This window comes from Ammospiza nelsoni, chromosome 3 (genome assembly GCF_027579445.1).
Source record: "Ammospiza nelsoni isolate bAmmNel1 chromosome 3, bAmmNel1.pri, whole genome shotgun sequence".
In the NCBI taxonomy this organism is placed as follows: domain Eukaryota; kingdom Metazoa; phylum Chordata; class Aves; order Passeriformes; family Passerellidae; genus Ammospiza; species Ammospiza nelsoni.
The window spans coordinates 68,686,771-68,707,864 of record NC_080635.1 but is presented as its reverse complement, the minus strand read 5'-3'; the positions used below and the strand labels follow the sequence as shown (position 1 = coordinate 68,707,864).

Genomic DNA, 21,094 nt, shown 5'->3' with positions numbered 1-21,094 from the left:
TCTTCAGATTTTGCAAGGAAAAACATTTCCTTTCTCCCACAGGAGCTGCCAGTCTGGAGCGCTCCCTGTTCCCCTCCCCTCTGCTGGCCAAGCTTTCCTCCTGTGTCAAAATTCCCACTGAAGCAGTAGTCAGCTAGATAAACAGAGCAGTCCCCAGATGCATCCCCTTGGAGGCTGAAGTAATAGGTCATGGGAAACAAGCAGAGGCAACCATTTCCTCCTGATACTGTGGTCTCCAACAAGCATTGCTCAAACTGAAGCTTAACTAAACAAGCCAGAGCTGAATTCCAGTTGGAAAAAAAAATTCATTGGTGCATTAGAAACCATTTTTCTCTTGCAATAAATCAAAGGTCTTAACTCATCCTGGCTTGGAAGCCAGGTTAATTGCAATGAAATGTAAATTGAGTGTGTGCTACTTGGTTAAAAAAAAAGCACCCCTTCCTACTCCTTAAGAAAGGGACAAAAAATATTAATGAAAGTAGGAAAACCTTTCTACTTGATACCTGTGGTTACAGCACTTTGGGTCTCTCTTTTAAGGAATTCTGTAGCTCTGAAGGATTTCAGCCTGACTCGGAGGTCAGGGGAAGGAATTATTGTCCATTGCCCTCAAGCATGGGAAGGATGGATGACTTTTCCACACTGGCACAAGGAGATGAAGCCAGGCAAACATGACTCAGATCTCCAGATCATCAGCAATGCATTTAAAAAGCCAAACTAATTCTCCCTTCCCAGACACTTTTTCCTCAATACAAGTGATTTCTGCCATGAAAAAAGGACAGGAGACACCCACAATGCTCCCTCTCCCTGCCAGGCCTGGTGTTACACTTTTCCAAAAGTTTCTCCACCCCAAATCAAGTGATTTTTATTTAAAATTTAAAAATATAAACTTCTCCTCCATATCAGTCAGGTAGGTTTTCACAGCTTTTTTAACATGTGAAGGGAGCAAAACTATTCTGAGAGATTTAAACTGGGAGGCAAACAGGTCATCATAGGATTTCCTAGGGATCAGGAGCCTGCAGAGATTTGGCCAGAAGTAGGTCACATATTTGTCTATGAAAACAAATAATTAGTCATGTAAAACTATACATTGGGTGGTTTCCAAAGGGAACAAAAGACATGGCAGCAAACCAGGCAGAAGTGGAGATAATATAGGACACTGTTTCAAAGCCATTTTGCAGACTGCATCTGCCTGCCTTGTTCAGGGAAAACTCTTCTTGTTTTACACAGGGGAACAGCAAGCAGGCAGCTTTCTGTCTGCCAGAGCCTCTCCAGACACTCTTATTGCTCCAGAGAGAATGACACAAGACTATTTTTTTCTAGCAAGAAGCATTCCCACCCTCAGGCTGAAATCAATAGTAGTTAAGGCTCTGCATTAGTATCTGTCAGGGGTTCCTCAAGCACCTCACTGTCTGACTGTGAAGCAGGCACCTTTCAGGGTGGATGCAGCCTGTGCTCCACACCCTGTGACTGGGTACTGCCCACAGCAGTTCAGGGGGCTGAGAACAGCTTGAGAGCTGCTGCTGCTCCCAGGGCAGGGCAAGGCATGCTGGAAACTCTCTGGCTCCTTCTGTCAGCACTTAGAGAAAAAGTTACAGAAAGAGGTTAGTTGTTTCCTCAGAATTAATGGCAGGGTCCATGCTGAAACAGGGACTTTGCTCAAGAGAAGAAACTCACAAGAGGAAACCCACAAAGAGAGTTCTTGGTGATGTACAACAGGGTTTAATGGGATCCTCCCTAGTTTTGGCACTGAAAGGATGGAGTCGTGTTTACCAACACATATTGAGCAAGCACGACCAAAGCACTGCCAGCAGAAAGAGAACAAAACTGTAGCTCTGCAGCTTGGACCAACATCTGACAAATAAGCATGACTTGTAAAGAATAACTAAAAAGAGCCTGTGACATGGCTCAGTTTGAACACACATGCTTTTTAGAAAAAGCTGCAAAACTCTTTGACACATTTCTATAGTGTATCAGTGGTGTCTGTGACCAGCACCCTGTGTTGCACTGGAAGATGTCATTTCTATTAAAACAACAGGAGAGGAGAGGAGAGGAGAGGAGAGGAGAGGAGAGGAGAGGAGAGGAGAGGAGAGGAGAGGAGAGGAGAGGAGAGGAGAGGAGAGGAGAGGAGAGGAGAGGAGAGGAGAGGAGAGGAGAGGAGAGGAGAGGAGAGGAGGGGAGGGGAGGGGAGGGGAGGGGAGGGGAGGGGAGGGGAGGGGAGGGAAGGGGAGGGGAGGGGAGGGGAGGGGAGAGGGGAGGGGAGGGGAGGGGAGAGGGGAGGGGAGGGGAGGGGAGGGGAGGGGAGGGGAGGGGAGGGGAGGGGAGGGGAGGGGAGGGGAGGGGAGGGAAGGGAAGGAAGGGAAGGGAAGGGAAGGGAAGGGAAGGGAAGGGAAGGGAAGGGAAGGGAAGGGAAGGGAAGGGAAGGGAAGGGAAGGGAAGGGAAGGGAAGGGAAGGGAAGGGAAGGGAAGGGAAGGGAAGGAAAGGAAAGGAAAGGAAAGGGAAAGGAAAGGAAAGGAAAGGAAAGGAAAGGAAAGGAAAGGAAAGGAAAGGAAAGGAAAGGAAAGGAAAGGAAAGGAAAGGAAAGGAAAGGAAAGGAAAGGAAAGGAAAGGAAAGGAAAAAGGCAAGGCAAGGAAAGGAAAAAGGCAAGGCAAGGAAAGGAAAGGAAAGGAAAGGAAAAAGGCAAGGCAAGGAAAAATGCAAGGAAAAAGGCAAGGCAAGGAAAAAGGCAAGGCAAGGAAATAGGCAAGGCAAGGCAAGGAAAGGAAAGGAAAGAAGAGAAAACAGAGTGCTTAGAGAAGCGGCTCCATTGCACAGAGGCACAACTCTTTGACCTGTTTGAAATAAAGAAAGTAAGAATAGTACAGGAGTGATAATAATGGTTAGTAAATACTAGAAGGCACACTACAAAAGAAATACCCTACATACACTTCTCTGGATCATCACATTCAGACTCTCATAACCAGCAAGTAAAATATGCTCTTTGCTATGGCACCATTAAGATCCTGTCTTTGCTGTCATTTCCAGCTGTGTTCTCACTTGTCACCTTTGTTTCATTTTGGTTTTCAAAGAAAATACAACAAAATAAGACATTCTCTTTAGGACATGCATTCAGAAGTGAACTTCTGACTAAGAGTTAATATGAGTTGAAGATTTTACTGAAAGCAGCTCCGAAGCACAGGAGAAAGAGTTTTTCAAAACCACATTCTACTCTTTCCCTGCCACAAGAATGACACTCAGTGCTGCATTTACCTTGTCTGGCTGTATATTCATTATCTTCAATCAGTCTTGCCAATCCAAAGTCGGCAATCTTGCATATGAGGCCGTTGCCCACCAGGATGTTGGCAGAGCGCAGATCCCTGTGTATGTAATTCATCCGCTCGATGTACGCCATGCCTGCGGCCACCTGAGCAGCAGGAGAGACAAGCCATGCATTTAAAACAAACTCAGTCCATACATGGGCTACAAAGCACCCACACCTCAGTGCTCAGAGCTGTGCAGACAGACCTGGGCTGCCATGTCCACCAAGTTTGGTAACTTCAAGGCTCTTCCTTCTCCATCCTTGAGGAAATCCAGCAAACTCCCTGTAAATGCAGAGTTGACACAATAGAGAGATGTTAGGAAGACAACTCATCAGAATGGAGGTGCAGCAATATGTGCAATATTAAAGACAGCAATGTTTCAACTTCAAGGGACAGTTTCAGGAAACCCCATGATATCTCCAAATTCTCCTATTGTACTTGCTTCACTCTTGAAGCTGGCTTGCAGAAGAACATGCAACTAGTAAAACGAGAGTTGCAGTGAAAGGAAACAGGATTGTTTGAAATTTTCCTGACCATTATTGAGAAAGTTGATCTTTCCTAACTTTTCCAGTGCTCTTTAAAACTACATAGCTGCTGCTCTCTAAAGGCCTCAGCTAACTGCAAAGCAGCAGCTCAGTTCCAATCCACACAAATTATGGAAGAAGTCAGATCTTAGCTCAGCGTGCTCCAAAGGAAAGGTCAGCCCAGAGCCTGGTGAGCCCAAGGGGGATAGCATTAGCAAAGGCTATTTCTCCTTAGAAATTAGTGGTGCTCCTCCTCTAGGTAATCCAGAACTAAATACAGCATGAATCATTAATTTTAGAAGACAAAGAAGAGATGAAATGAAAGCAACTTCAGCAAAAGTTATAAGAGTATCACTTTCCTGTGCTAGGGAAAACAAGAAAGTACCCTGTTGCCTTAAAGAAAGAGCCTAGGATGTAGAGATTCTGTCCTAATCTTGTATCTGAACAGAGAAGTGTAGCAGTCTCCTTTAAATAAGGTCAGAGAACTGGTTTAAAAAAATAAAGGAAAAAGAGAGATGATTAAGCGTTTCTCCCTTGATAAATTGTCAGCCTCAAGCTCAGATCCAAAGATGTAAAATGTTACAGTACAAACCAGTAAAGTAAGCCAAAATAAACCCCATACTGCAGAAGGGTTTTGAAAAGTCTTAATTTTTAAAGGGAAAAAGCATATGCTTGTCACTGAGACATATGATTTAAGTGTGAGTTAGTCAGGGCTTGGATGCCTCTGAGGAGGGAGGTGGGCAAGCACCTGCCAGGAAAATAAAAGTCAACTCCAAATAGACTGAAAGAATGCACTTAAAATTTCAGAGTGTATCCTCCAATGTACAATGAAACTTCCATGTGAGAACTTATGTTTCCTATTTGGTTCATTTGCTTTTCCAAAACAAGCAGATTTTTTGCTCTGCTCTAAGCACCCTGCTGGAGATCTGATGGAGCAAAAAGTTTTCTTTTTCTCGTTTTACTACACTGTTACCAGCTAAATAGCTTAAGGAAGAGACAAGGGGGGAAGGGGAAAGTGAGGGAAAGAATAATATGTGCAAATCATGTATTAAGTTGATAATGGGGTGGACTGAAAGTGAAGTGTGATCTGAGAATGAGGTGCAGTGACAAGATTCAGGATTGGCTAAACAAGGAAACAGAAATCCTAGGCCAACAAGTAAAACACTGAAAGAAGATGTCCTAAAGAACTCTCTGATGCCAGGAAAGGCTAGGATCTTGGGAAGCAGCATGTGATATTATCAAACCTAGAAAATGCAAATCACTTGTCAGGGAAGTCTGAATGCTGGTGCAGTTGGAATCACTTAGCCTGCACCAACTTCTCTTTCCCCCAGCTAGTACAGATTTTCTTTGTGCATCAGGGCCCAGTTCATAGTGGAATTCCTAATTCTTCTGAAGCCAGAGGCGGCTCTAGTTTCCTGTTTCCTCTCTCTTTCCTCGCATGCACCCCGTTGCACCTCCCTCTGTATCCCCAAGGAGAAACAATAAAGAAAAAATATTATCAAGGCTAGCAGCTCTGGCTTCACCTTTACTCATGTACTCTGTGACAATATAGATAGGCTCTTCAGATACCACAGCATAAAGTTGGACCAATTTGTCATGTTTTAGCTTCTTCATGATTTGGGCTTCCTCTAAGAAGGATTCTGGAGACATGGTGCCAGGCTTCAGGGTCTTGATAGCCACTTTAGTATTTCCATTCCACGTACCTACAAGCACAGACACTTAGATTAAATATCTTCTGCTCCTTTTTCTGCCTGATGCCTAATGTAAGCAAGGAAAAAAATAGCAAGGACATTTAATATAAATTTTTTTAAAAAAGTTTGGTTTCCCATGTTGCCTTATCATTATATTCCTCCCACACCTCCTTCATGTTTTAGTCTTTTTCTGTTACACTGAAAAATAATACTCCCATTGGTACTGGGGCACAACTGCTGTTGTCCTACTCAGACAGTGTTTCCAGTGATCTCCACAGAAACCTTCTCTGAGTAAGAAACTTGGGACTGCTGAAACCCATCTTCGTGTCTTCCCTTGCTAACAAGTAATTGGTCCAGACAACAACACAGCTCCAGTCACAGATTTGGACAACAAAACTGGTTAAACCAGAATTTCTCATTTGCAACACATTTTAACATTTTGGTTTTGTTCTGAGTCAGATTAAAAAAAACAAAAGAAAAACAAAACAAAAAAACCCCAACAAAAAACTTCCTGAGAAACAAATCCTGAATTGATTTCAATTTAGAAACACAGGTGTGTTTCCAAACTGAAATGTGTCTTTTTCCTTCCCCTCCTTCCCCTCCTTATCCCCAGGGGCTGCTGACAGAAAATGAGGTGTTCCTGTCCACTTCAGTTTGCTCTTTAATTGTGGTCAGCACTGAAACAGACAAGTTGCAGCATTTTTCACATCAGCTACCAAGCTTTCTGGAACATCCAAAAGCCTGCACAAGAACCTGGAGAGAAGTGGGGAAGGCTGACTCAGGGCATCATGCAAAAGGTGGGGCTTCACTTGGGTATTAGAAAGGGGGAGGAGGACTGGAAAGAAAGAAAACCCAGAAGACCTATTAATGTAAACAGTGGGGACTTTTTTGGTTTTGTTTTGTTTTGGTTTTTTTTTTTTGTGGGAAGTAAAAGGAGGGACAATTAAAATGGGCAGAAATACCCCTTTCCTACTGCCTTCTGGTTGTCCTTTGCCCAGACTAGCCAGAACCCTGCTCCAGAGTCAGGGCTGACATGGCTCTGAATGTGATCTGTAGATAGGGAGCTGCTGTGTGATAAGGCAGAACAACACTAAATTACTTCAGGAATTAATCACATTAAAAACTACTCCTCTGCACTTAAACACGAGGACAGCAGAAAGCTCACAAAGTACACAAAGGGCTGTGTCATGAAAAAAGGTAACATGTAAAATAACCCCATTTGTCTTTGTTAAAAGTATGTGAACGATAACAGGGCTCAGCTGCTTCATGGGAATTGCTTAGGCCAAAATAACTTTATCATGAGCTTTTGCAACCTGCCAGAATATAAATGAGCCATAAAATGGGTCTTTTTTTGTGCAAATGCTCGGGTCCCAGGTCTACCTTGCCTGGCTGAGGATAGCAGAAGAGCAGTGGAGGAGCTGCTGCTCCTGTGCTGCTCCTCACTTTTAAAGGGCAATCCCAAATGTCTAGCAGGGCTTGAGGCACATATTAGTCAAAAGTGTGCAGTGCAAGTTGGTTTTTATGATGCCTTTATTCCCTTCTGCCAGTTCAGTGCCAGCTGTCACTGAACTGACAGTTCACTGTACTGTCAGTGGAGTAATGCCTCGAGTGACCACCTCTGCTACCCCAGCACGCTTCAGAAGGACTCCTGAAGCCTTCATTTCTCTCAGTCCTTCAAACCAGAGCTGAAGCAGGACTTTGCTCTAATTGCACTCCTGTGTAACCTGGGAAGGATGTGGTTTTGCCTCTAGTTTCAAGTAGGGTGGCCAAAATCTTTCCAGATGGGTGACAGGGACCGTGTTTTGTCTGGAGTCACTGAGGCTGCAGACTGCAGTGTGCCATCAGTCACGGCCACTTTGTAGAGGTACCACAAATTATATGAACCAGGAATAAAAACAGAGTTTCATGGGCACCAGACTGGCATTCATAAAATAGGATCCCACCTTGTGTGTTAACAGGATTAATGGTGTACTATCTGTTTAAATAAAAATTCCAGGACTCTATTACCCTGAAGTGTTTTCAGCAAGTCTGTTTTTAAATATTTTATTAATTTCTCCAGTTTAAAAAAAGAAAATAAACCAAAAATGTTGACTTATCCTCTCAGCCCTGATTCCAGTTTAAATTCTTAAATTTTCTTTTTCTGTTTTAGTATATTTTTCTAATAGAAATGCAGCATAGACTTCCCTCTGAATTCCTCCCATATGTAGCTAGTTACTACTTAATGTGTTTTTTATTAATTGTTACTGTGTTAATCTACTCCAATTTGGTAATGCTTCAGGGCTATTAACATATTTTTTACTATACATAAGAAACAGAATTTCATAATTGTAATTATAATTTTTGCATTTCTGACAGCTGTTTGGTACTGGTACTTGGCACTTTATTTCTCATAGCTGACTTTATTTATTTATTTATTTATTACATTTGTTCCTTTAACTTGTTGAATCAGTTTAAGGTCTATGGCACACAGAGTTGACCACTAAGTATGAACATAAACTGGAAACTTGTGCATACATTCAAGATGGAGAATGAGAAGGAGAAACTGCAATTATCTGGAAATGTGAACCGAAATGTAGGCAACTTTCTTTGCATCAGGTCAACTGCAATTCTGTGAGATTCTCTAAATTTCCATATTTCTAGTCTATAAATTTTGTAAATCTCACAGACTTGCTGCTGGGCTCCCTGCTGGAGCACCCACCGTTTGTTTTGGCTGTACATATTTTTGTGTCACTGCAACAAAAGGAGTGGTCAAACTGTCTCCTCAAATTTTTGTGAAGAAACAACACACAGTGATTCTTTATTTGAATTGGTAATTTTAGGGTCTATACAGAACACAATTTGGCATAGAAATTGAGCCACATCTCATGGAATGGCCACTATATTGTGTTTCAATGCTATGGCCATACTAAGATTTATGTATATTGTAAATTGCTGTTGTTTTGTACTCATTAAAAGAATGAGGCCCATGATGGGTAAGCGGGCAAGTGTGCAGAAAACAATGTCAGCGGATTTGGAAAAGGTCAATATTTCTGGACTTCAAAGTGGGGGTTCAGCTGGGCCTGGCAAGTTTTGCCTCTGTTGTCCCTATGTTCTATATTGAATTACTGGGCTCTGCTGCAGACACAAATTGCAAACAGGATTGAAGAAGTGGATGCATGGGAAAGCTAGCTTGACAATATCAGCTTGCTGATATTTGCCATTATTTTTAAGCTGGGACAGTGGATGGAATCATTTTCAGGGTCTGATTCCATCAGTGCTACAACACACAAGGAAAGAAAAATGTCTACTTACCAGATTAATTTCTGGTTAGCCATTCTGCCTTACAGGTTTAGCATCATTCCTATCTTAATACCTAGCAATTGTGTAGTCGCCCAAATAAACCCAAGGCAATTAATGAATTTTAATGCCCTAACCTCTCATACCACTGTGTGCAAATGAATGGAAGCTTCCCCATGGGTTACTGTATTTACGTTTGACTGTTTCAGGCAATATAAACTAACATTTCACACTATTCTGATCTTTAAGCTTAAGATCTAGACTTGAAATGTTTATTTCTGCCAAGAGGGCCTTAAAAGATCCATCCAAAGCAAAATATATTCTCTGCCTTACCACGCCACACTTCAGCGAAACACCCCTGACCAAGCTTCTGTTCCAGAAATAATGAATCACGTGCAACTTCCCATGCATCTTTAGCCAATCCAACAGTTTGTGGGGTATAATTCGTAGCAATCACAGTTAAGTTAAAACACAAACCATCAGCTTTCTCTATAGGAGAGGAAATTAATAAAAAAAACACACTTATAATCCAAAATTATGCATGCATTGAGAAAGATGGAAGGTGAGGGTCTCTCAGTGCTGCAATAAAGTTCATTTGCAAACACTGGTTTTTGGATGCTGATGATAAGGACTTCTTTTGTTAGCTTGCAGAAAAAGGCTCCTTGGTACAGCTAAGAGATTACTATGCGAGCCTTGATTTATTATTAAGACAGTGGTAATTTGTCAAAATCAAGACCTTCCAAGGAAACATGGATTTTCAGTTTTCTTTTGCCATCAATTATAGTGAAAGTTGAAGATTAAAGAATTTCAAAGTCAAAGACATGATTCCAAAGACATTTTTCCTAACAGTTTGAGCTTTACTAATTTTTTTTTCTTGTGGGTCACAATGTCCTCCTACATTTTCACCTTCCATCTTGTAATCCCCACACAGCGAGCTATTTTAGAGTAATTATTTTGCTCCATACCCATCCATACTTCCCCAAACTGCCCATTTCCCAGTCTCTTGATCAACTGTAGGGATTCTCGTGGAATTTCCCAGACATCTTTGGTTTTGACAGACAGATCAGTAAGCCTTGGCATTCCTTTATGACAGGGGACTACTAAGCGGCAGCAAAGACCTGCAGCTCTCTCTGATGGAGCCAGAAGTGAAGCCAACAGCAAAGGAGAGGAAAGAAAAAAAAGTTTGACATGAAACAAATACAGTAAGCAAAAAAACAATGCTACTCACAACAGCTGTTAGTTGCATACCACAAAGCATCCTGGAAGATTAGGAATTGAACATTGAAACATATTCATTTGAGACAGAACAGGAAATATTTTAGTCTCTGCACAGCCTGAAATGGAAGGTGACCACCACTGCTTTCTCTTGCAGACTCAGGATTTCCCTCCTCCCACAATGCTGCATTAAGATAACCTCTTGAGTGACTGGTTTACTATGGTACAGTATAGCTTTTTAAAAATAATCTGTCAGTTACAAGCGGAATTGTTTCTGAACTGAGTAAAAGAAACACAGAGAAGATTAATTACTTATTTTTCTGAAAAATTGCAGCCATGAAAATTTGGTGGACTTTTTGTAGCCTGTGAAAAGATATTTTCCATATTTTGCTCTGTGAAAAAGTGTCTTTGTAGGTGTCATGCAAGTCTGACATTCTTTCTAGAGCAAACCTTCATTAGCATATGCAGTACCATGCCTCCAGAGCTACCCTGCCTGGATCCTACTGATTATGCCTCTGTATTGCACAGAAATGGCTGCTTCCAGATCTTTTTGTTTCTGCATCTGTGCATGGAAAATATGCCACCCAAATAAGCTGGCCACAGGAAACTAAAATTTGACATATACCAACCGGTACAGTGAGGTGGTAAATTATCTTCCTTATATGTGAGTTTTTGTATCTCATTTAGCTTGAAGTAGAGTCACCAGAAACAACTAGAAATTCTCCCTGGCAGCACACACCCATCAGGAATTGGGTGGAGAAGACAGCCAGATGTCCAGTATGAATAGCATAAGAATGCAGCAGACAGAATACAAAGAATACAGAAAAAATGCCCGCAGAGAAGCTGATTTCCCAAGTAAAAATTATGAAAAGTTTTTGAGCAGCAAGCATTTGGGGTAATCTGTTAATAATATTATGGAAAGCTAAAGAAAAGGGAAAAACCCCAAAGAGCAAATAATTCAAAACACAAATTTCTGCTTAAAAACTGACCATGCTGAGAAGCATGGCAATCTGTGTAAGAATCAGTTGTCCTATGCAGAGGTTTGAGGGGCTTTGAAGTTGCATTTGTTGTACACCAATTGCCAGTGACAACAGGACGTACTTTTGGGTGGAACAGTGCATGTGACACTTTATTCACATAATAAATAAAGTTTGGTGGGTGGACACAAATAGTGTGCATAAAGAAACATGCATATTGCCTTATTTATTTAACATAATCTAGATGCACATAGAATAAAAATTCAGTGGGAAAATATATTTAATGTATCTAATACATGCAGAACTTTTGGCCATTGTTTTAGGTGACTGAATTCCACAATGCAGTTCCTACTTGTTTCATTGGCAATAGTGTGCTGCAAAATGGCACATCTTAGCACTCATTTATTCACAGGGAATTCATGCTTGGAGATGTGCAAGTCAAATTTGGTAATTCTGTTTGCTCAGAAATAGGGAGAGCTGACAAAACCTTTAGCACAGTGAAGTGTTAGGTTTTAAAAGCTCTGCTGCTGTATCCCATGAACAGCACTCAAAGACATTTATAACTCTAATGGGAAAGGGATAACAGAAGATGCATTACAACAAGCTAGAGTCATAGATCAAATGACTCTTTAGGGCATCTTACACATACATCAGCTCAGCAGCAAACACTTTTGTTTTAAAATACTTCAGAGTGCCATGTATTATCTGAAAAATTACCTGAGTAATGCTGAACCAGCTGCTGAAGAGTTTCAAATTGTGCCCGAGTTGTGATATAATATCCACCATTGTCAAGTTTACGAATCTTATAATGTTTGACATGATCTCCTTTCATATCATCCCAGTCTCGAATAGACAGGGAATAGGCACCTGTTCCAAGTAAAGGAAAAAGAAAAAATTGTAATTAGCTCTTAGTCACAAAGATTTGGGTTTTCTGGTAAATTGCTACAAAGTGAAAGAGAAATTGCTTCCAAAAAGCTCACTGTATCCTGAAAAAGAACAACTTAATCTAACACAATGAGGTAAGCATCAGAGAAATCCTGGGATGTTCACACCGTGTCCCTTTCACAATGTTCTAGAAAGGTACCGGGACTTCCGTGTAAATGAAAACTCACATTTTAACATTTACTGCTCCAGGCTGTTAAATTGACTTTTCCTATTCTAAGTGTCAGGTTACACTGCAAATACTGTCCTTCATGTAAATGCCAGTGGGTGGTAAATATCAAGGTTTTGAGGACAGGAAGCTCTGGAGATAATGACTTTATATGTGGGTAGTGTTGTTACCTGGATGGATCCCAAACTTCTTTATAAACAACCAAATAAGCATATTTTGTACACCACAGTCTTTGGATGGTAATACTACACCAAGACTGAGCACCAGTAGATCTGCAAGAACTTCACCTTTAACTTCCCAAATCCATGTGGGGCTTTAGAGCTTACTAGTGGGATTCAGATGCCCTAGCACAGGGATTAAGTGCCATGTGAGTTGCCTCAGGACACGCTGCTTGGCAGTTTTCCCACAGGCTGTCACATTTTTCCAGCCATGTGGATGCCCTGCAGACATTTGAAATGGCTCTGGACGCTCAGGGCCATGTGAGCCTCAGTTGATGGGCTGGATTTAGTTTCAGGTGCAGTGGTGGCAGTCTGCAGGTGGGCTGGGGGTTTGATTTATACACCCATGCATAAGCCCCTGGTGCTACGAGGGTGGCTGAATGCCAGCCCAGTTTCCATGCGAGTCATGGCACTGTGGTGTAATGCCAGGGTGGGCACTTGGTGTTTGCAGTCAGGGGCAGCTGAACAGAGCCTCAGCTTCCTGCTGGCTGCAGAAACAGCTCAGGCACCTCCGTGGGGACCTGCACCTTCAGGTGACTCACTCTGGAGGACAGTCCTGTTTTACAGCCAGTGACACACGTGTTGGTTGTAAAAAACCCACTTTTTTACAGTGTAACGCAGCATCTGAACAAAAACATGGCCCTTTTCAAAGGCAGCAAAGAAAACAAGTTCTCTCTCATGGCTCAGACAAACACTGTGTTTACTCAAGGGAATTTAGGTATTAAAACGAGAAGAGGAAACTGTCAGCTGCAGAGAGCTCAGGGAGGCCCTCCTTCTGGAGCCTCTGCTGCTTTCACAGGTAACCATGTCAGCTAAGGGCAGAAAAGGAAAACCACCAGCAAGCAGTTTTGTGTGACATGAAAGGTGGTCCCAGTGTAAGATGTCTTTCTTGGATGTATCCTCAGGAAGAAGCCTCCTTGACCACATTAACCAACAACAGGTTACACTGGTGGGTGGCTGATCCCTGAGGGAGATGCAGTGCGTAAAACCTCTCCAAGGACTTCTCAAATTCCCTGCTGTTTGTCCCCTATACAGGAGGAAAAGAGCCAACACTTAAAACAGATGATTCTGGTTTATTTGAATGGGAGGCACCCTTAAAGGAGTGTCAGGGGTTATTTTATGTATTTTTTTACATTTTATTTTAGTTTCATGTATTTATTTTGGTGGGGTTGGAGCTAGATAATCTTAAAGGTCCCTTCCAACTCCAGCCTTGCTGTGATTCTCTGATTTCTAAGTGTAGACAAATACTGTTTGTTTAGGGCAATTTTCTGAAGAGGCTCTCCCCGAGTCAGTACATTTGTCTCAACTAGGAGTTCAAAGCTTTTTGGTGATTTGCAAGCACATCTTGTGCATGCTTTGTACCACCACTCTGGGCTGTGCATTGTCAGCCTCCTCTCAGAATTCTCCAGGCAGTCTTCTCCACCTCCGCATTTTTGAGTTTTGATCCACTGGCAGCAGCTGTATTTTCTTTAGTCACGCTCCCTGCCTATCTGCTCACTATTTTAGATTCTTTAGGGAAATGTAAACAATCTGTGGTTCCAGGTCTGCAATCAGAGCTGTGTGGGTGGCCCTCAGTGGACCCCTGTTGACCTCAGATCAAGTTGCAGGACTGGAGCTTTAGCTCAAACCTGGACATAAACAAGAACCAAGATGTATTTCATTATTCATTTATTTAGGCTGTTGGTTATCTATACTATTCATTATTCTCTGATGATAAATTTAAATACAAGAGATAGAAGTAATAAAAATTTGGGATAGAAATACGACATTACAATATATCATGCTAATGATTTTTTTAAAAAAGCCAAACAACTAAAACCAGACAGTCTTGAAAGGTGGAGATTGAAACCAGGAGAAGGATTATGCAGACAAGAGCTGATGAAGCACCTGGGTAGTCAGGCATTGAAAAAATGAAAAGCCAGCTCCATATGATTTATTTTGAAAGTAAGAAGAGAAGGCAACCATGATCAAGGGAAGTTAAATTCATGCTGAAATCACCCATGATGATACTTCTAACAGGATCGTGATTAATTTCATTATTGTTATTATTTAAAGCAGAAGGGACAATTCTAGGTCATAAAAAAAATTCCTGCCTTAAGCCCACAATGGCTGGTTGGGATAGGGCATTTTGAGAAGACTTATGGCAGAACACACCACTTGAGCCCACTTAATTGATCTTTTTCTCTCTCTTAAACAACAAGCTCTCTGTTTTCTTCTAACAACATACTTGAACACCCCAAGAATGAGAAGGGAAATAGGCATTTTTGACAATAAAACATACATGTCTGCTTTTTTCCTATAGCTTTGATGCAAACTCTGCTTGAAGATGTAGAGAGCCTTAAGTTTGAATGCAGAGAAATGTAACTTGCTGCTGTAAGTCCATCCATGATGGATTTCTACATTTTTCCAATGCATTTGTGTCTCACAAGAAATTAGAAGAACCCCTGACTTGGCTAAGTAAACGGCTCTGCAAAACATATCCCCTATCACTGTATAAAACCTGGGGAAGCCAGACTAAACTGATAATGTGGTTTAGAGAAACAGTGTTGTGTTTATTTTTAGGATCCATGGCTGCATATATGAGCGAGTTTTTAAACTTGGCACAGAGTGGGATGAAGTCCTACTCCTCACACACATCAGAGCAACTGTTGGTGAAAAAAACAGGTGGAAGCTATTTGCAGAAAAAGAGCAACTTTGAGCCTGTCTTGCTCCTGGTGACAATGCCTCACTGCTATGGGAAGCTGTGGGGTGACAAGAAACTGTCTGCCTGCAACAACAGCAAGTCTATTCAGATTTTGCATCAAAAACAGTTTTCAGAATTATACGCAGCCAAGGAAGAATCCAGTGACTTCAGGAGGCAATGATGCAAAGCTTACAATTTTAGATGATTGAATGCAGCATCTGAAGATAGGTCAGGGAGAGAGGAGTGCAAATACTGCTTCTCTTCTTTAAACTCCTTCACTAGCCGTGACATTTTGCACGCTAAGCCTGGCTGATAGTGTGCTCTGATCAAAGCACTGACAAGTCGGTGCTTTAATTATGTGAACCATCATTAGGCTACAGAACTTGTATGGAATTAATTCTAGTGACTTATGCCTCCCACAGCTTTTGTTCTGGATTGTTGGTTAATTGAGAAATGGCCAGGTTTGGTTTTGGTTAGTTGCAAGTTTTCTGCTCAATAGTTGTATGAATTAGAAAGATCTTTTCATACATGTGAAGCTTTTGAAGAAGATGTTGACAGGCCCTGTGAGCAAAACGTAAAAGCAAAAATAGCACCCGCCGAGAAAACTGGAACTCCTCCAATATTTTTAAAGGGAAGGAGGAAAATACACCCTTCCACTTGACTTCAGCAGAATGGATACAGCTGAATACTTTATGAATATATTAATTAGAAGTATATTCAAGTCTTTTCCTTCTTAATATGTGAATTTAAAACTGCTGCATAATTTTTTTCTCCTTTTTTTTGTTCCCCCCAAGGATCCAGCATTTCAAAGGATCACACCATGTGGCTTGCACTGCAGATACCATGGGTTGAGTGTGAGTTGTACTTTGGTTGTTCTCTACTTTGAACACTCACCCTAAGACCTAGGATATCCAGACATCCAATTGCCTAACACAAATACATGCAAAAATGATACTTAATCTCTGCCTGCCTTCATACCACTGACAACAGTATTTCACACACTCAGCACAGTTTTTCCCATATGACCTTCCCATTCCTGGTCAGAATGCCCATCCTACCTTTGGTAGTTTCGCTTTCCCGGATCAAGAAGGTACCTCTGGGGTTTCCAAACGACAGCAGCTGCCTCTCGGCATCCTTTCGGCCCAGCTTGCCAAAGTACCACCTTAGGGAAATACCAGAAATAGTAAGGCAAAATGTGATGTAGCAACACTAAATAGTGTCACAAAGCCCAGACACAGAGAGGATTTTGTGTGGAAACTGTGCTTACTCAGATACAGTTCATCATTTTTGTCACACTCTGTCTCTTTTGTCATGCTGGAAAGCCAATGTGACAAACCACACAGTAGTAGATGCTCCCTGTGCTGGGCAGCAGCTCTTTGCATTGAGCCTGTAATCAGCAGGTGCTGAGAATGTTTGGTGCCCTCCAACAAAGGCCAGACTTGGACAAAGAGAGGCCAAGATGTGGTGGGTGGAGGGTATACACAAGGAAAAGGGCAGAAAACTGTTGCTGCCAAAGAGTAGTATTTGTACAGATGTTGCTATAAATATTTTACTTGTATAGTGATTTACTAGTACTCAATATTTTTGTTGCAGCACAGCTATAAAATCTCAGTAGAAGGACGAGATTCAACCTTGATGAGATTCTATATGAGGCTTTCAAAGGCTTTTACAGCCTTTTTTCCTTCCTGCAGCAACGTTTTTGTGTTGTTTCCCAATCAACCAAGGACAACCTGGAGTACAGACTCCAGGAGTACCTGCTCAGCTCTATAAGCTCCTCCACTGTATCTTTTATACTGGAAATAATGTGAATACACACATCACTCCTTTTCATTGCATAGATGGGCTCTCATTAGAGCTTTGTGTATGCATTGTGGGCATCCTACCTATCCTAGGATTTGTATTTGTTGATACAATGTGTCCTCTTTAATGGACAGTTTGCACACTGACTCAAAATATTTTTACAAGTCGGTTCAGGAAAAGCAAGAACACCTTTTGGTTAAAGCTTGAAATTAGCTGACAGTTGAAAAAAGGAAGCAGACCTGTGTTCCTTTAGGTTTTCTTCCTTTGTTTTGACATTGAAAAAGCACTGAGCTCGTGCTTCTTTTGTTACTAATTACCTAATTATTTATCAGTGCAGTTAAGAAATGAAATAAATATAACGTAAGTCATTTGAAAAATCGCTGCAATCAATTAAAACCAACTCCTCACACCTCCTTCTAACACTGCACTAATGGGTCTTTAGAACAGAAAAAGAAAACATACTCCTCTGCTTGGATGGAATCGACTGGAGCCACATAATTACTGGGAATGTAACCAGTTTCTCCTGTTGTCAAGGAACGGGCCTCCCACCAGTCTCCTTCCCTGTGGAAACAGAGGTGAGAGGAAAAGTGAGAGCAGGACACAGCTGTACAGACAATGATGTGGCTTTGTCTTCAGTTCTCGGTCTCAAGGTTGTTTATTGTATCTTATCTGTAAAATTCTTTCTCCTGCCCTGCTGAGGTCCATCCAGCAGGACAGTCCAGGCACTCTGCCTGCCTCCAGGCCTGTTATGTCTTTATACTAAAAATTACATATACAATGTTTACAATTACTTTCCAATACCTATCACCTATGTTAGACAGGGAGCTTCTACTCTAAACCAAGCCAAAAGTGCCAACATAACAGCAGAAGATGGTGACCAAGAAGAAGAAAGGCTGGACATGCCTAGATCCCTCCATCTTGCCCCCCTCAATCCCCATTCTAAAAACCCCAAAATCTACTTTTTCACCTTGTGATAAATTCCATATTATTCTACTTAATTTATTGTGGCTTGCAGATCTTCATATAAGGTTGGTAACTTGCTCTACGGGTCATAATCAAAATCACAGGTGTTTTGGGCTCTGTGCCAGGGTCTCTGAGCCCCCTGGCAGGGGTCTTGGCTGCTCAGGACAGCCAGAGGGATGTCCTGGGTCCTGCCAACTTTGCTAACAGCACCCAGAACTGCATGGCTGTAAGAAACCACAGCCACTCATCTCTTTGTCACCGGTGTGCTGCTGAGAGAGCTGTTTGCATCTAAACCCAAAAAAAAGTACATATTTCTTTACATCTGGAATTATTGCAGCAGTGATTAGCACTGTAGCCTTTCAGATGCAGCATAATAGCATGAAGAAGCAGAAGAGTCCAGTGTAATCAGGTTTGGTGAGGGCTGAATTTGGACTAGAATATTGAAAAGTGTATCCACAGCAATTATTCTAATACAGACCCTTGAAAAAGCTTACAGGAAAATTGCCAAATTGAATGCTGTGTTCTGCTTTTGGCTGGGAATGAGTTAATTTTCCTCAAAGTAGCTGCTGTGGGACTGTGTTTTGGATTTGTGCTGGACACAGCGCTGCTGGCTGATGACACAGGGATGTTTTCATTCCTGCTGAGCAGCATTCCCACAGTGTCAAGGCCTTTCCAGCCTCCCCCTGGAGCAGAGAGGGGCTGAGCAGGGGTCTGTGTGAGGGGACACAGCTGGGACAGCTGACTCCAGCTGACCACTAGGTATTCCATTACATATGGCAGCACGCTCAGCACGTAAAGCTGGGCAAGAAGAAGGACGAGGGGAGAATGTTTGGAGTGATGGCCTTTACCTTCCCAAGGCATGGTTGGGCATGATGGAAGCCTGCTTTGCTGGGGATGGCTGAACACCTGCCTGCCTATGGGAAGCCATGAATTAATTCCTTATTTTGCTTGGCTTCTGTGCATGACTTTTGCTTTACCTGTTAAACTGCCTTTATCTCAACCCATGAGTTTTCTCACTTTTCCCCTTCTGATTCTCTCCCTGATCCTACCATGGCAGAAGTGAAGCCCCCCATGGGGGCTGAGTTGTTCTCCGAGGTTAAACCACAACACAGTGTCACATTCACTGCTGATTTTAAACTTCTATGAGCACAATTATCTGAAACCCAAAGATATCAAAAAGCCATCTATCAATGTGGCATTTCAGATGGCCCTTAAGGATCACACTTCATTGTCTAGATTCCCTCTGCTGGCCACCTGGAGGAGGTAGCACAGGACTAGGCTGCATTTTCAAATATTTGCAAAAAGCTTCACATTTAAATGTGAAGAGGTTCATGCAGTACTATCTTAAGGCAGCATTCTGTAGGCTTAGCATGAATTTTTGTCTTACACTGGTGCAGACAGTGGGACATGCTACTGCCTTTCAGAAAATGCACATTGCTGCAGGCTGTGCAGCTTTAAGAGAAGTTTATTTCTCAGCTTTCTGCAGGATGCAGTGGCTTGGGATTTACCAATTTCTATTTCATTCTCAGCACCAGTGAGAATGAAATAGAAATTGGTGAATTCACCAGTGTTTAACTCCTACCACTACTACTAAGCATTCTCTTTTCTATTTCTGGACTGCTTAGAAACTCTTTCTCAGTTCCCCTCTCTGTAAAGCAGAGACTTGTTCACTAAATAAAACACTATTATCAAATGTGACTGGAGAATTCAGCCTCTTCTGGAAGCAAACAATTGCAGAAAACACACTGTCTAAGCTATTACTGGAAGGAAAGGTTGTGTCAAGGTGAATTCTTTAAATGTTCAACTTCACTTTATTTAACAGTTTAAAGGAGCACGAACTCTATGGAAAACAACTAGAAACCAGCTGTGATTAGTCAAAAAGGAGACTTTCCAATTTTACAGTTCAAGAAACATGAAGTGCAAATAGCTTTTGCAGAGGTTGACACTGTTTTAATACACCCTGTGTGCATTAGTATGTCAGGCAAATGGCACTTTTTGTTTGTGTCTCTGGTGGTGCCAGTGAAGTGCTAACCCTTCCCCCAGATGCTGCTGTAGAATATTTCTGAGGCATTATGCCACACTGAGCTTGATAAATTGTACCATTCCATCTACAACTTACTGTGCAGAGAGTCCACTAGATGGAGGTATTTTGTCGTATCTAGGGAGGAAAAAACCACTCCTGTGGATGCTCCCAACGTCAGGAACAACCCCCTATGCTTTGACAGAGAAGCTTAAATCTCTCAAAGCACTGCCAGAGGAGGAGGAATGCAGGCTTTTTTCACAGCTCTTAATTTCAGACCTGCAGCTGAGGTAGGAGGCAGCTAGTCAATGGGGCCAGACAGGGAGTGGTGGTGGTGGGAATGCTGGGGATGCCCAGTGTTCCAAAGCCCCACATTCAGGCTCTGATATGAACCACTCTGCAGGTGCCTCTTTCACCCAGACTGCCTTTAGTAAAATTTCTGGGTTCAAATCACAGGGATACCCCCTGTATGTAATTTCAGGTGTTGTGCTGAATGTTTACTCCACAGCACAAATCAAATTTTGGTTTTTGAAAGCTAAAGCGAAATCCAAATCCAAACCTCTCCAAAAATTCCAGACCAACTACTTTTTTTGCACATATTGGCAAGCAGCATTGGCAGGCGCTCTTAAAAATGGGCTTATTTAACGTAATTCCTGATGCAAGTGAAGAGAGGAAGCATTCTTACAGAAAAGCAGCTTTCTGGAGATTCCCAGTCTGGCTGTCACTACTCCAGGGGTGTGGTTAGGGCCATGTTTATAAGCAAATAGACCTAACTACAATGGGAGCTGAGCTTCTATGATCCTACAGGAAAACAAATGAATGGTTGGTCTTTTTTCCTTACTTAGAAACCCTTCTTCCAGGCCATAATTACCTGCATCAAAATGCATATGCTGCAGCCACTGACATGAAGGGGAATCTCTCTGTCTCACCAGCTCCAAGGATGACAGCTCTGTAAGTCCTGGTGAGCACCACCAGATTCCACCAACTGGCATGGACAAGGTATTTATAATGTGTGGAACTTCTTGTTCCAGGTTATGGCATAGTTTGTGCAAGGTTAGGAAAGCACAAGGCAATGTGAACAAAAATGGATCATAGGTTTAAAAAGGGTTTGTTTCCAACCTCTAATTTAGAAGCAGAAAGGTTTTAAACTGCTGCTCCCTCTACAAATTGTAACTGAAGTTTCTGTGCTTTCATCTACATCAAAGCTCTTTGGCTTCATGAAATATTCCACAGAATTACCTGATTTTTAAAAGAACTTCAGTGCACATTGAGCCAATTCCAACCCTTCAGTGGCTATATTAAAATTAACAGGAGCTGC

At 42.0% G+C, this 21,094-nt stretch overlaps 1 protein-coding gene across 3 annotated transcripts in view; it reads right to left on the bottom strand.

The window, feature by feature from the left end:
- Positions 1-21,094, bottom strand: part of FYN (FYN proto-oncogene, Src family tyrosine kinase) — a 138,727-nt gene that overhangs the window by 19,434 nt on the left and 98,199 nt on the right. Inside the window, exons 6-13 of one of the 3 annotated variants that reach the window (XM_059467436.1) lie at positions 17,256-17,354; positions 16,052-16,155; positions 11,699-11,848; positions 9,755-9,919; positions 9,123-9,278; positions 5,346-5,525; positions 3,504-3,580; positions 3,249-3,402 (exon numbers count right to left, since the gene is read on the bottom strand). In XM_059467436.1, the coding sequence (XP_059323419.1) occupies positions 3,249-3,402; positions 3,504-3,580; positions 5,346-5,525; positions 9,123-9,278; positions 9,755-9,919; positions 11,699-11,848; positions 16,052-16,155; positions 17,256-17,354 (1,085 nt within the window). The remainder of the gene's footprint in view (positions 1-3,248; positions 3,403-3,503; positions 3,581-5,345; positions 5,526-9,122; positions 9,279-9,754; positions 9,920-11,698; positions 11,849-16,051; positions 16,156-17,255; positions 17,355-21,094) is intronic. The other 2 variants (XM_059467437.1, XM_059467438.1) reach the window with 2 other exon arrangements.